The sequence below is a fragment of the Notolabrus celidotus genome, chromosome 16 (genome assembly GCF_009762535.1).
Source record: "Notolabrus celidotus isolate fNotCel1 chromosome 16, fNotCel1.pri, whole genome shotgun sequence".
Taxonomy (NCBI): Eukaryota; Metazoa; Chordata; class Actinopteri; order Labriformes; family Labridae; genus Notolabrus; species Notolabrus celidotus.
In genome coordinates, this window is record NC_048287.1 from 31713631 (window position 1) to 31724571 (window position 10941).

Here is a 10941-nt window from a genome sequence, read left to right on the forward strand (position 1 = left end):
GTATGGGCACACTTCAGATTCCCCCAGGATGAGCAGGAACAATAATACAAACTTTATTTATGTAGAACTTCAACAAAAAACACTTCATTTGTTTTAAAAAACTTAACTTTATTTGGAATAAAATGTGATCAAGGCACAGTCATATACTTTGTAAAATTTAATATTACACAGGTGCATTCTGCTCATTTACAACAAAACATTTAAATAATTCATTATTCTTTTTCAACTTTGGCACATAGATTCATCATGTCATGTTATCAAGTCGAAATTTAACTTTTTAGTCAATTGGCAAATATTTAATACTCGTCTCTAACATGTTGACTGGAGATTCTCTCACACGAGTATAGTTAGAACGAAAGATTGAGTTTATATTACCTTCACCGATAGATTTAAATTTGTGCAGCACAGGTATTTTAACAATCAAGATTAAGTTCTTTAAGTCACAGGAATACACTTCAGCAAAAAATAAGCTGCATCATAAAACCTCGATAATCATTAAAAAGTAATAGTGCTCAAGATGCCATAAAAGCAATTTAACAGCTGTTTATTTATTTGATTTATACAAACAAAGTAGCCAAAGTAACTCCACAAAAAAGTGACAAATTATGATCGCAGAGCAAAACTGCGAAAGCCTTTTAAAAAACCTGATCACTTCATACACATAAGTGACTGTTTCACACACAGTAAATGTTAAAGCATCAAGTGGTTTTGAGTTTAAAATCTTACATAGCTCAAAAACAAAAGACATAACACTCAATGAAGAGGAGTTAAACACAGTTTCAGATTATCACACCTCTTAATCCAGATTCAAACCTGATGTTCATCTACTTTCAATACTTGTTCCAGTGTCTTCAGAAAATGTTCACTACAAATTAGGGTAAGTGTTTTCAAGTTTATAATTTACATTTAAGCAAATTTAACATGATTGTTTCACATCTGTTTTTTTTAGTTCGTTTTTTTCAGATCGCCACAAAACTGACGACGGACGACAAATAGGTTCAGAATAAAGCACTATTTTTCTCTCCTGATTGTTCACAGTAATGTGACGTGTGCTTAGATATGTTTTATAGGGGTGAGATTAAGTAAAAGCATGAACAACGCCAAACGGCATCCTTCAAAAGTGCTGTTAAATCTAAACCTTACAGCCGTTTATATTTTTAAAGCGCTCGTTTCCACTCAATGCTCAATAACTGGTTTGTATAATTCTTTACGCAGACGATACACCGTTCTATCTGCAATCATCCTAAATGCTAAAAAAAAAACATTCTGAAGAAAATAAACTGCGCTTTTGAAAGCACATTCAAACCTCTTTTTAATCTAGAGTAGATCTAAACCTGACTTAAACCAAGTATTTTTTCCAACAGCCTCATATCAATGTTGTTTTTTAAATGTAGCTGATTATTATTCGTTCATTTCTCACGTCTTTGTCTTAACTGTCACATTTCCAAGTTTTTTGCACTTATGTTAAATCGGTTTGATCCTACATGAAACACAAAGACGCGTTTTCACTGAAAAACTCTCTCTATATATAACAAGATATAACTTAAATGGCTTATGATATGATTAGCATCATTATATTTGTTATTATCATCAACATTATTATTATTATTATTTCATCAGTCAATATCCTCTATATCCTGCCCGGAGAGACCGACGGCAGGACATCCACCTCAGCTTTGAGTCGTAGGTAAAGAGATTTGTACTGTTCTATAATAATAATAATAATAAGATAATCATGCTTCTATCACCTGATTCTCAGATTATGATTCTTTATACATGCTGTATTAAAAGCTTGAACACATTTCCCCGGCTCAACCATCATACTAGCGCGAATTAGCTTTTATTTTAAGGCACATAAAGTTCTAGTCCAGGCTTTTCTTGAACCGTCTAAGACCCTCAAGCCAAACTGAAGCAGACTGCGCTTCCTCTGTCAGGGCGCCTGTCCTCTGAGACAACCTGCCTGAAGAAATTAGACTCCAAGAAAATCTGTCTCAACTTTTAAATCCCTTAAAAGTTTAATTATTTCTAACATGAGTCACTCTGTGAAGGGTGAATTTCCTGCGTCCTGATAATATTTTCCTGAATCACTGATTGCCTCATTATTTTGCTTTGTGTGTTTTTACTATCGCTGGATTGTTGTATGTGAGGCACACAGTTTTAACTTCCTTCACAGCATCCAGTTCAATGCTACTTCAATTTTCAACTTCTCATATTTCTTGTAAGTTGTTTATTTCTCGTCGCCCATCAAGGCGAGGATGTCTTAACCCTGCTCGTTTCAGACAAGCACAGGAACTATTTCCTGATCTCTTATTGACAAAGAGCTCCAATGGTTTACTACCTGAAGCCTTTTTTTTTTATAGCTTGAGCTCAATAGCGTTTCTGGACAACTTCAGTTTTTCAGGCAGGGATTTCAATTTGATAATTTTTTGGTTGATGTTGATTTCCAAATTCCCCTTTGGCATCACCAGTCTTCACAGTAAAACTGCTTCAGATCAGTTTCCCTCAGCACTCCCCGTCAGACTCTGGGACTCAGGAGTGGAGCCATTTTTGCCACTGTTGGCTGCAGGAATAAACAAAGGTATCGTTATAAAACCAAGAGCAATGTCCCAGTTTCAAAGTGTAAACCTGTTCTGTGCAGATTTCAATCAACAAAGTTACTTACAGGAAAGACCAGAGTTGCTGCCACTGTCAGATCCTACAGTCAGAAAAAACAATGTCATTATTACAGTAACGGTATAACTTAATCGGTTTGGCAAACTCTGGGATGTTCGCAGAAATGCAAAAAGACTTACCTTTACTGAGAGGTTGATATTGAGTGCTGGCGGTGCTGGTGGTGCTGGTTTTATGGACTACAACACAAAAACACACAGACACAGGAAACATTAGGACCAACTCTTGAAACTTGATGTTTTATAGGCACGTTTCAGAGTTCATGATTCGTTACAAGCTTTTAATTTACTCAATGAAAAGAAAAATATTGACTTACTGAAGTTCATTAAAAATATTTCACATAAAATACATCAGTCCAAGAAGTTTGAATACTTACTGGGATCAGTTGAGACCGTTTGTAGAGATGAACCTGTTGAGAAACACACTAACATTAGGAAACACAAAGGAGCAGCCCACTTTGATTCAAACAGACTTCAACAGAAGTACATCACTCACCTTGTGAGGAGGGGGCAGGTTTGGAGCCTGTTAATAAAAGACACAATGATCACAGACTGTTATTGATCATGGGTGGATCAACATCACGGTCTTAATCTGCATTGAGCTTCTCTTTGTTTTACGCTGGTTGAAGTTTTAAGGTATCAAACTGACTCCTTTATAACTGGTATAAAACACTATACTGAACAGAGTCTGCATCATGTACTTCTTTCTTCCTAGAAAAGTTTCATCCTCCCATTTCTTTCTTTCAGCCTAATATGTGACAAAACTTCAAATCCTCTTTACAGGTATCGCTGGACCAAATCACTTACCAATAAAACCTTTTTGTAAAGGACAGCAAGCACGATGATGACCCCAATCAGGAGCAGAACCCCTACAACTTCCCCAGCGGTGATCACTGTAGAGCTTCCGTCCTCTGGAGGATGAAGGATGCGATCTAAAACATAAAAACACTCTTGTTACTTTCAGTTTACTTTCAACAGTATTTCTCTTTTCAATCTCTTAATAAACACTGTGGAAATGGAGAAGTGTTATAACGGCTGCACACAGTCTGCGGTGCTTTTGGTGCCCCCTGTGGACAAAGCAGGGACTTTTCTTTAGCATGAATCTGCATCATGATGTAACTGTAGTGAATCTAAGACACGTTAATCACAAGCGAATCAAAATAAATCTGGTTTCTTTTCCCGGTTCAAACTGTTGAAGTTTAGCCGGAGTGAAGCCTCTGTGTTACTTACTATTTACAGTGAAACTGAGACTACTAGAAACACATGAACAGGTGCTTCTTTGGGGGATGTGTGTTTATAATTTCCCTTCTCTTCTGATCTGAAACACGCGGTCACTTCTGGAGTCGCATAGTGTAAACACCGCAGCACACAGGTTAGATATTTAGTCTCAGCAGTGACCTACCCCAAGTCCTTGAAATGCTGAAGTTGGATGCTATGTGAGTCACGTCACAGGTTGTAATCCACCAAGTCATCCCCTCCTAACCTCGATGCTGTCTCTCCTCTGGTAGGTTTCATCGCTGTTTGGCACAGAGCCTGTGCTCTTTCCTCCGTCTTCGCGTTTTAGAATGCGATCCTTCTTCTGATAAACATCTCGATGTCTTTTGGGAGGAAACCTGTGGCCAGGCAAGTCAAAGCTACGTTCGTCTTGACGTTGCAGTTCTTTGCAAACACATGAACCTTTGGTGCCTCTGCAAAGAGAAACAGTAAGTGAGTTCACATTTGATCTACAGCTGCAACGGAAAAAATCCCACACAGAGTAAAGAACATTTGATCAAAGCAGCAGGATACAAAACAAAACAATTGTAATTAGGGCTGATAATTAATAGAATTCAAACCGACATCGCAATGTAATGGAATGCATTTTTCAAATCGCAAAGGCTGCGATTAAAATTCTTTTTAAAATTCATGTACACAGACGCAACATTACGTGACATGCATGCAGCAGGTGGCCGTAATGCACCTTTCAGCTGGTTTGCAACAACTTCAGCCACGCTAAGTTTTGATTTGTTGTTTTGTTGTTGACATCTTTAAAAATGGCCTCAGCAGAGGAACCGATCATATTGAGGCGTACAAAATAATCAACACGCTGAATATCAACATGTGGAGCAAGCTCATAAATAATCTCCACAGACACAGAGTCAGTAAAGACCCAGACAACATGTGGATTTACTGCAACAGGACAACTGAACAGAATCAGATTTCAGACTCACAGTGTCCAGTTTCTGTCTACTCGTTCTTATTGAGAAAAAATAGCATGTTTACGTGGTCAGGTGTCAGCCGGGAGCGTAACCGGGTCATAATCAGTCCGGCAGCGGAGAAAAACAGAGACCTGTCACTCAGCCGCAGCTCCCAGCTCAGCGTCTCCTCTGTGTGCAGTCAGCTGATTCACATCCAAACATGCTTTAAACTTAAAACACTTGTTTGGCAGAATGTTGTTAAGTAGTTGTGAACGCTTACAAGACTGCAAGTCAAAGTATTTAGTAAGTTTACAACTATAATTCATGTAGATAAATAAACCGTCTTTCATATTAATTCATGCTTCATTTACCTTTATCTTAACATAAGCCTTGCATATGAGAAAGAACAGTTTGTGTATAATAAATCTGATATTGTTTATTATAATACAGATTGATTTATTGCTTGTGTTTGTTGAAAAATACATGAAGAGGACCTTGAAAAATAATCGCATATTAAATTGCAATATTAAGGAAAATAATCGCAATTAGATTATTTTCCAAAATCGTTCAGCCCTACTTGTATGTGTGAAAACGTAAACGTTTGCAGCTTTCTCTGGCAGTGACGTGTCGTTGGCATGACCCTCACATGATCTGAGTCAATCAAACATTTAAAATTAAAAACTCTGAAGATGTCCCGTCATACTTACTGGCTTCTCTAAGCTGCTTTTCCTCGTATACTATGAACGTGCTCAGCCACTGCATACACTCCTTCTCCAGGTAGCCTTTGGTAGATTCTTTAAAGATCGAGTTGTTATCCCACTTCCTCTTGGTTTGTAATGCCGCATCAGCCGATGCGACCCAGACTCCATTTTCATCATCGAAGGACAGAAAGTCGTTTCCATCGTAGCTGTACTATCCATGCCACTGATGAACTTCAGGGTGCCGCCAGGCTGAGTTTCACCCTTACAGCCGTGCATCCACTGAAGGGTGTGGATGTCTGAACCCCGAGGGGAGAGCAGGATAATGACACAAGCACAGAAATGGAAAAGTTCACTATAGTTACTTTCTATCACAGAAAATCGATTGATTTATATATTATTAGGGGTGCAACAATACTTGTATCTGTATCGAAACCGTTCGATACAGGGGTCACGGTTCAGTACGCCTATGATCCGAACATTACGCAACTTAATATTTATTTGATCAACTTCTGAACGAGGCGCTTTGTGCTGAAAGTTCAGAGGACCTGCGCTCGACTCCTCCGGGCTGCATTGTCGAGCGCAGGTCCACTGAACTGCGCGCATCCTCCCACATTCATTCAGTCCAGTGTTTTAACTGTGCTCCATCTGGAAATCTATATTTCACCATACGGCGGTCTGCTGGGTTCATATGTTCACGTATGTGTGTGTGAGCGCGCGCCCGCTAGAGAGGGAAGCACGAGTGTCCTCTTTGGTTGCAGAGCAGTGTTGTTCCGTGGTCCTCTAGTGATGCTAGACCGGGTGATGTGCTTTTAAAGTGTGTATGCATTACTTGTGGTCTTATACTGCATGCTGGAAGTCAAAGCAGAAGTATTTAAGGTTCCCTCTCTCATAGATCAGGTCTATACCTTGTTCTTTTATTTAACAGACTAAATATCCTGATGTTACATGTTACATGTCTACATGGTCGCCGCGTTCACAATTCTCCTCTGCTCTCTATCGCGCACGGCAGATGCGCACACAGACAGACAGACAGACAGACAGACAGACAGACAGACAGACAGACAGACAGACAGACAGACAGACACACAGACAGACGGACAGACAGACAGACAGACAGACAGACAGACAGACAGACAGACAGACAGACAGACAGACAGACAGACAGACAGACAGACAGACAGACAGACAGACAGACACACACCACACCAGACAGACAGACAGACAGACAGACAGACAGACAGACACACGCACAGACAGACAGACAGACAGACAGACACAACGCACAACCCCCCCATTCGCAGCAGAAACATGTGTCAGGTATAGCTGCCCCTGATACACTTAGTTTAAAAACTGTGCTTTTTAGCTGAAACAAATGTTGGTAATTTCAATAAACTACAAGTAAAAAAAAGGCGTAGACATTTCTCTTTATCTGTATCCAAAACGTATCGTCTTTTGAATGATCGCTCAGTTACTCACCCGAGTCGTTCTGCCTCAGCCGATCCTTCAGGTTCTTGATGTTGTCTTTGAACCACTGCTGCTTGCTCTGGCGGGACTTCGTGCCTTTATCCCAATAATCTGGATACAGTCGCTCCTTCATCCAGTCCTGTCTCGGGACTTTCTCCGGGTGGTCACTGTCAAAGTAGTCAATCATCCTGTCGTCCAGCAGACCCAGGCAGTGAATTCATGGATGCCAGGGAGCTTGATAGGTTCGGAGAGGGACGTGTAGATGTATGTGAGGCTATGCATCTCTGAGACACACATGGGAAGAAAGAAAGATATTTAACAACAAGGCAGAGAAACACCAGAGTTATGCCTATCCCTGTACGATTATGGGATGATTTAAACTCTAATAAAACATGAGAAATCAGATTTTTTGCTTGAAAAAGCAACAAAAACGAACAAATATTTGCTGCTTCCAGCTCCTCACACACAAGTTACTCTTTTTTTTTGGCTTGACAAACAGACCACATGAAGATACAACATTTTTTGGCATTTGCAGATTAAATGGTAATCCAATTAATATTAAACAACAATCTGCAGATTAATAAATATCATCATTAATGGCTGGTTTGTGCTCAAAGGTACTAGAAGAGGAGTGTTATGATCACCGACCATGTATTAAAGCTGAATGTTGATGTGAGGCACCATACGACAGGGCTGCCAACTTTGAGAGTCTGGCTATAGTGAGAATCTAACATGGACCTAATCACATGTACGTGCATAATCACGTGCACTTATTTCGATCATATAGGATTAACCATAGACTGTATAAATAAGGATTTAACATAAGAATGCACAAGGGTGTACTCAGCTGTTTGAGGGGGCGAGGAAAATAGGAAGAGCATCTCCATTCAACCCCTTATACTGAATAGCATAACACTTAATACCCTGCTTCTGGTGAATATTTATGTGACCATTTGTGTAGGAAATTGAGTAGTTCAATATAAATCAGCCAGAGGTTATAAAAAAAATCTAATACTTAAATCAATAAACACTTTCTGGTTTGTTAAACTGAACCAAGCGGCAACCTCCGGTCTAAAAATATGAGCCCAATGTGGAAGTGCTAAAAACTGCAGTTCATCAAGGATCCACTTGAGGCGGTCTCCGGAAGTACCAGAAACCACATACACACCAATTCAAAGAAGCCGATCTTTACAGCAGAGATAAACATGTTTACAGCCTGGTTCAAAAGACGAGTGTAGTCTGAATAGCTCATTTCTTGATCGGCACACACTGTACGGGGAGAGGGGATTTTTTTCATAACGCGGTAATTTCAAAGATATTTAGATTACTAGTCTTCCAATGAGAGGCACAGCTGACTTGATTGACAGGCGGGAAGACTGTAGCTGTTGGCGAGGAGGAGGCTCAAAGCCGCTCTTTATGTCACAATCGCTCGACAGCAGCAATATGGCTGCCGCCGCCGATTGGCCTCAAAACAGTGCTTCAGAAACAGATGGGTGACATCACGGAGACTACGTCCATTATTTATACAGTCTATGAACTGAACTCCCAACCTGTCTCAGTCAGGGGTCCCAATACATAGACTGTAAATAAAAATGGACAGCGTTGCTCCGCCTCTTCCCGTTGAACAGTTCTGAAGCCAAAAAATCCCTCTCCTGGGCGCCGCCATTGTGCAGCCAGAGCCTGTTAAACAGGTATGTGTTAAACAGGTATGTATTAAACAGTTGGTTTTAAACAATGTGTGTATTAAACAGGTATGTGTTAAACAGGTATGTGTTAAACAGGTGTGTGTTAACAGGTGTGTATTAAACAGGTGTGTGTTAAACAGGTGTGTGTAAACAGGTGGGTGTTAAACAGTGTGTATTAAACAGGTGTGTGTTAAACAGGTGTGTTAAACAGGTGGGTGTTAAACAGGTAACCACAGAGCCAGAGCTTTGTCACTGTTTATATGTTTCAGAGTTATTACAGTGAACATGTGTGCAGACACAAACAGCTGTTAAAGACGTCATCACAAACCGACGTCGTTTCACGTGACGCTCCGGAGGAGAGGACGTCTCATTCCTCTAAATATAAATCTCCACTCGGTTACATCATATAAAGAATAGGGTAACATTTCAAGTTGTAAAAACCACTAAAGTCATTCAAAATGACTAACATTGTAAACAGACAGAATATACAAAGACGTCCAAAGTTCTTATTTTACTTCCGCTTTTGACTAATCCACATAAAACATGTCAAAGAACTCCAACTTACCGCTGTTAACCATCAGTCCTGTCCCCCACAGGACCAGTACAGCAATTAAATGCATTTTCTGCTTAAATCTGACTCCCCTCTTTGTCTAAAAACTCGCATTTTCACCAGCTGCTGCCCTCGTCTGTTTACCATCCATGCCCAGGTACTGAACTGCTGTTTTCTGCTTCTGTCACCTGGCCGCACCATGCCAGAAGCACCTGATGGTGCGTTCAGGGCAAGCTCGTAATCTCGAACTCTACAGTATTTTTCTCGAAGTGAAATTACACCATCATCGCAAGGAACCAAAGATTATCAAAAAATATAATGAACACTTTGCCATCACACATGTATAATGTATTATTATTTTAATCTTATTGTTAGTAGCATACATATTCGGTTACAGACATTTTATTTTAAAAAAAACTAACAGAAAGTGCTAAAAAAAAAGTATCCTTATTTGTTTGGAAGATTTCTGAACAATTGTATAATATCTATAGACAGATGTAGATGTAGAGACATAAACATACATAAGTATATGAAGTATGTTGCAAAGTGCAAAGATTTGAAGATTTGAAAGAAAATTTAACATTAAGAAAGTTCAATATTTTAATGGTACAAAAGGCAGAAAAAACAAGAAGTTTTAGTAGAAATGTCCTTAAAAACATAGATAATTTTGATATTTGAATGGCGTCTGAAGCACAAATTATATTAGATTTTAGAGTCAGTAAACCTCCTCCAGTGGGCCAAAGGGAAATTGGAATGCCTTCAGGTACTTCCGATGGACATTCATCTGTCATCCTCCCTGGAATTAAGTTGACCATTGCCACCAGTTGTGTTAGCTGATTCTTCATGTGTTCAGGTAGTTTCAGGATGTGAAGATCAGCAGCTGAGAAAAAAAAAAAGCATGGGGGAAAATCAATTCAGCATAGTTTTGCGATAGTTTCATGACTATATTATATCGAATACCTGTGCTCTTAAACAAAGGTAACGCATCAATATTTATCTGTAACTTTCATGTAAAACAATCAGCAACAGAGTCAATGATCTGAGACAGCGTCTTCTTTATAGAAGTAAATGTGCCCAAATAGTGATACTGACCCAACCTTGTTCTGAATAGTGTACTGAGTGTTAGTCTTCAGGATGGTTATTGCATCTTAGGTCAAAACATTACAATCTGGTTTTAATTCAAATGTACTGATGCTGGTCAGCCAACATGGTAACAAAATCCAAGTCAAGACTTCTCCTAAGAACTTGTGTTAAATAACATAGTATCTAACAATAAACCCATACCACTGTTTTCAGACCAAGGGGAACCTCTCTCTACCACACAGTGCAGGAGACCAGGTGGATGGAGCGCTCAGTGCTGCGTACGGTCGATGCAGAAGCATTTACTGACATTAACCCTCCTATTATCCGTGGGGTCAATTTGACCCCATTCAATGTTTAACGTCTCCAAATTAATGAGTAACATAATTTTTTGGCTTCATATTTCATGACTTTTCTTAATTTAATGGGACAACTGGGAAAACATAAAATTAAAATGTGATATGTTCCAAATTCCTGTAAAAAAATGTAAGCATCAGTGTTCCTTGGGGTCAATTTCACCCCAGGCTGTTTTAGCTGTAGAAATATCAACATTTTACACATTTGTTTTGGATGATATTGAAGTCACTATATCTAAGGACACTTCCGCAGGTGACT

At 39.4% G+C, this 10941-nt stretch overlaps 1 protein-coding gene and 1 long non-coding RNA gene across 2 annotated transcripts in view; both read right to left on the minus strand.

The window, feature by feature from the left end:
- Positions 1–2161: 2161 nt before the first annotated feature.
- LOC117828300 (major histocompatibility complex class I-related gene protein-like) lies at positions 2162–9520 on the minus strand. The gene is given in 14 exon segments (XM_034705340.1): positions 2162–2560; positions 2663–2695; positions 2793–2849; positions 3047–3079; positions 3166–3192; positions 3477–3601; positions 4072–4129; positions 4132–4241; positions 4244–4357; positions 5554–5763; positions 5766–5843; positions 7024–7218; positions 7221–7295; positions 9262–9520. Coding segments are annotated over 14 exon segments (1215 nt in total). The 5' UTR covers positions 9317–9520; the 3' UTR covers positions 2162–2515.
- Positions 9521–9674: 154 nt separating this feature from the next.
- Positions 9675–10941, minus strand: part of LOC117828301 — a 2252-nt gene continuing 985 nt past the window's right edge. Inside the window, exon 3 of the long non-coding RNA XR_004634385.1 lies at positions 9675–10126. This is a non-coding gene — a long non-coding RNA (uncharacterized LOC117828301). The remainder of the gene's footprint in view (positions 10127–10941) is intronic.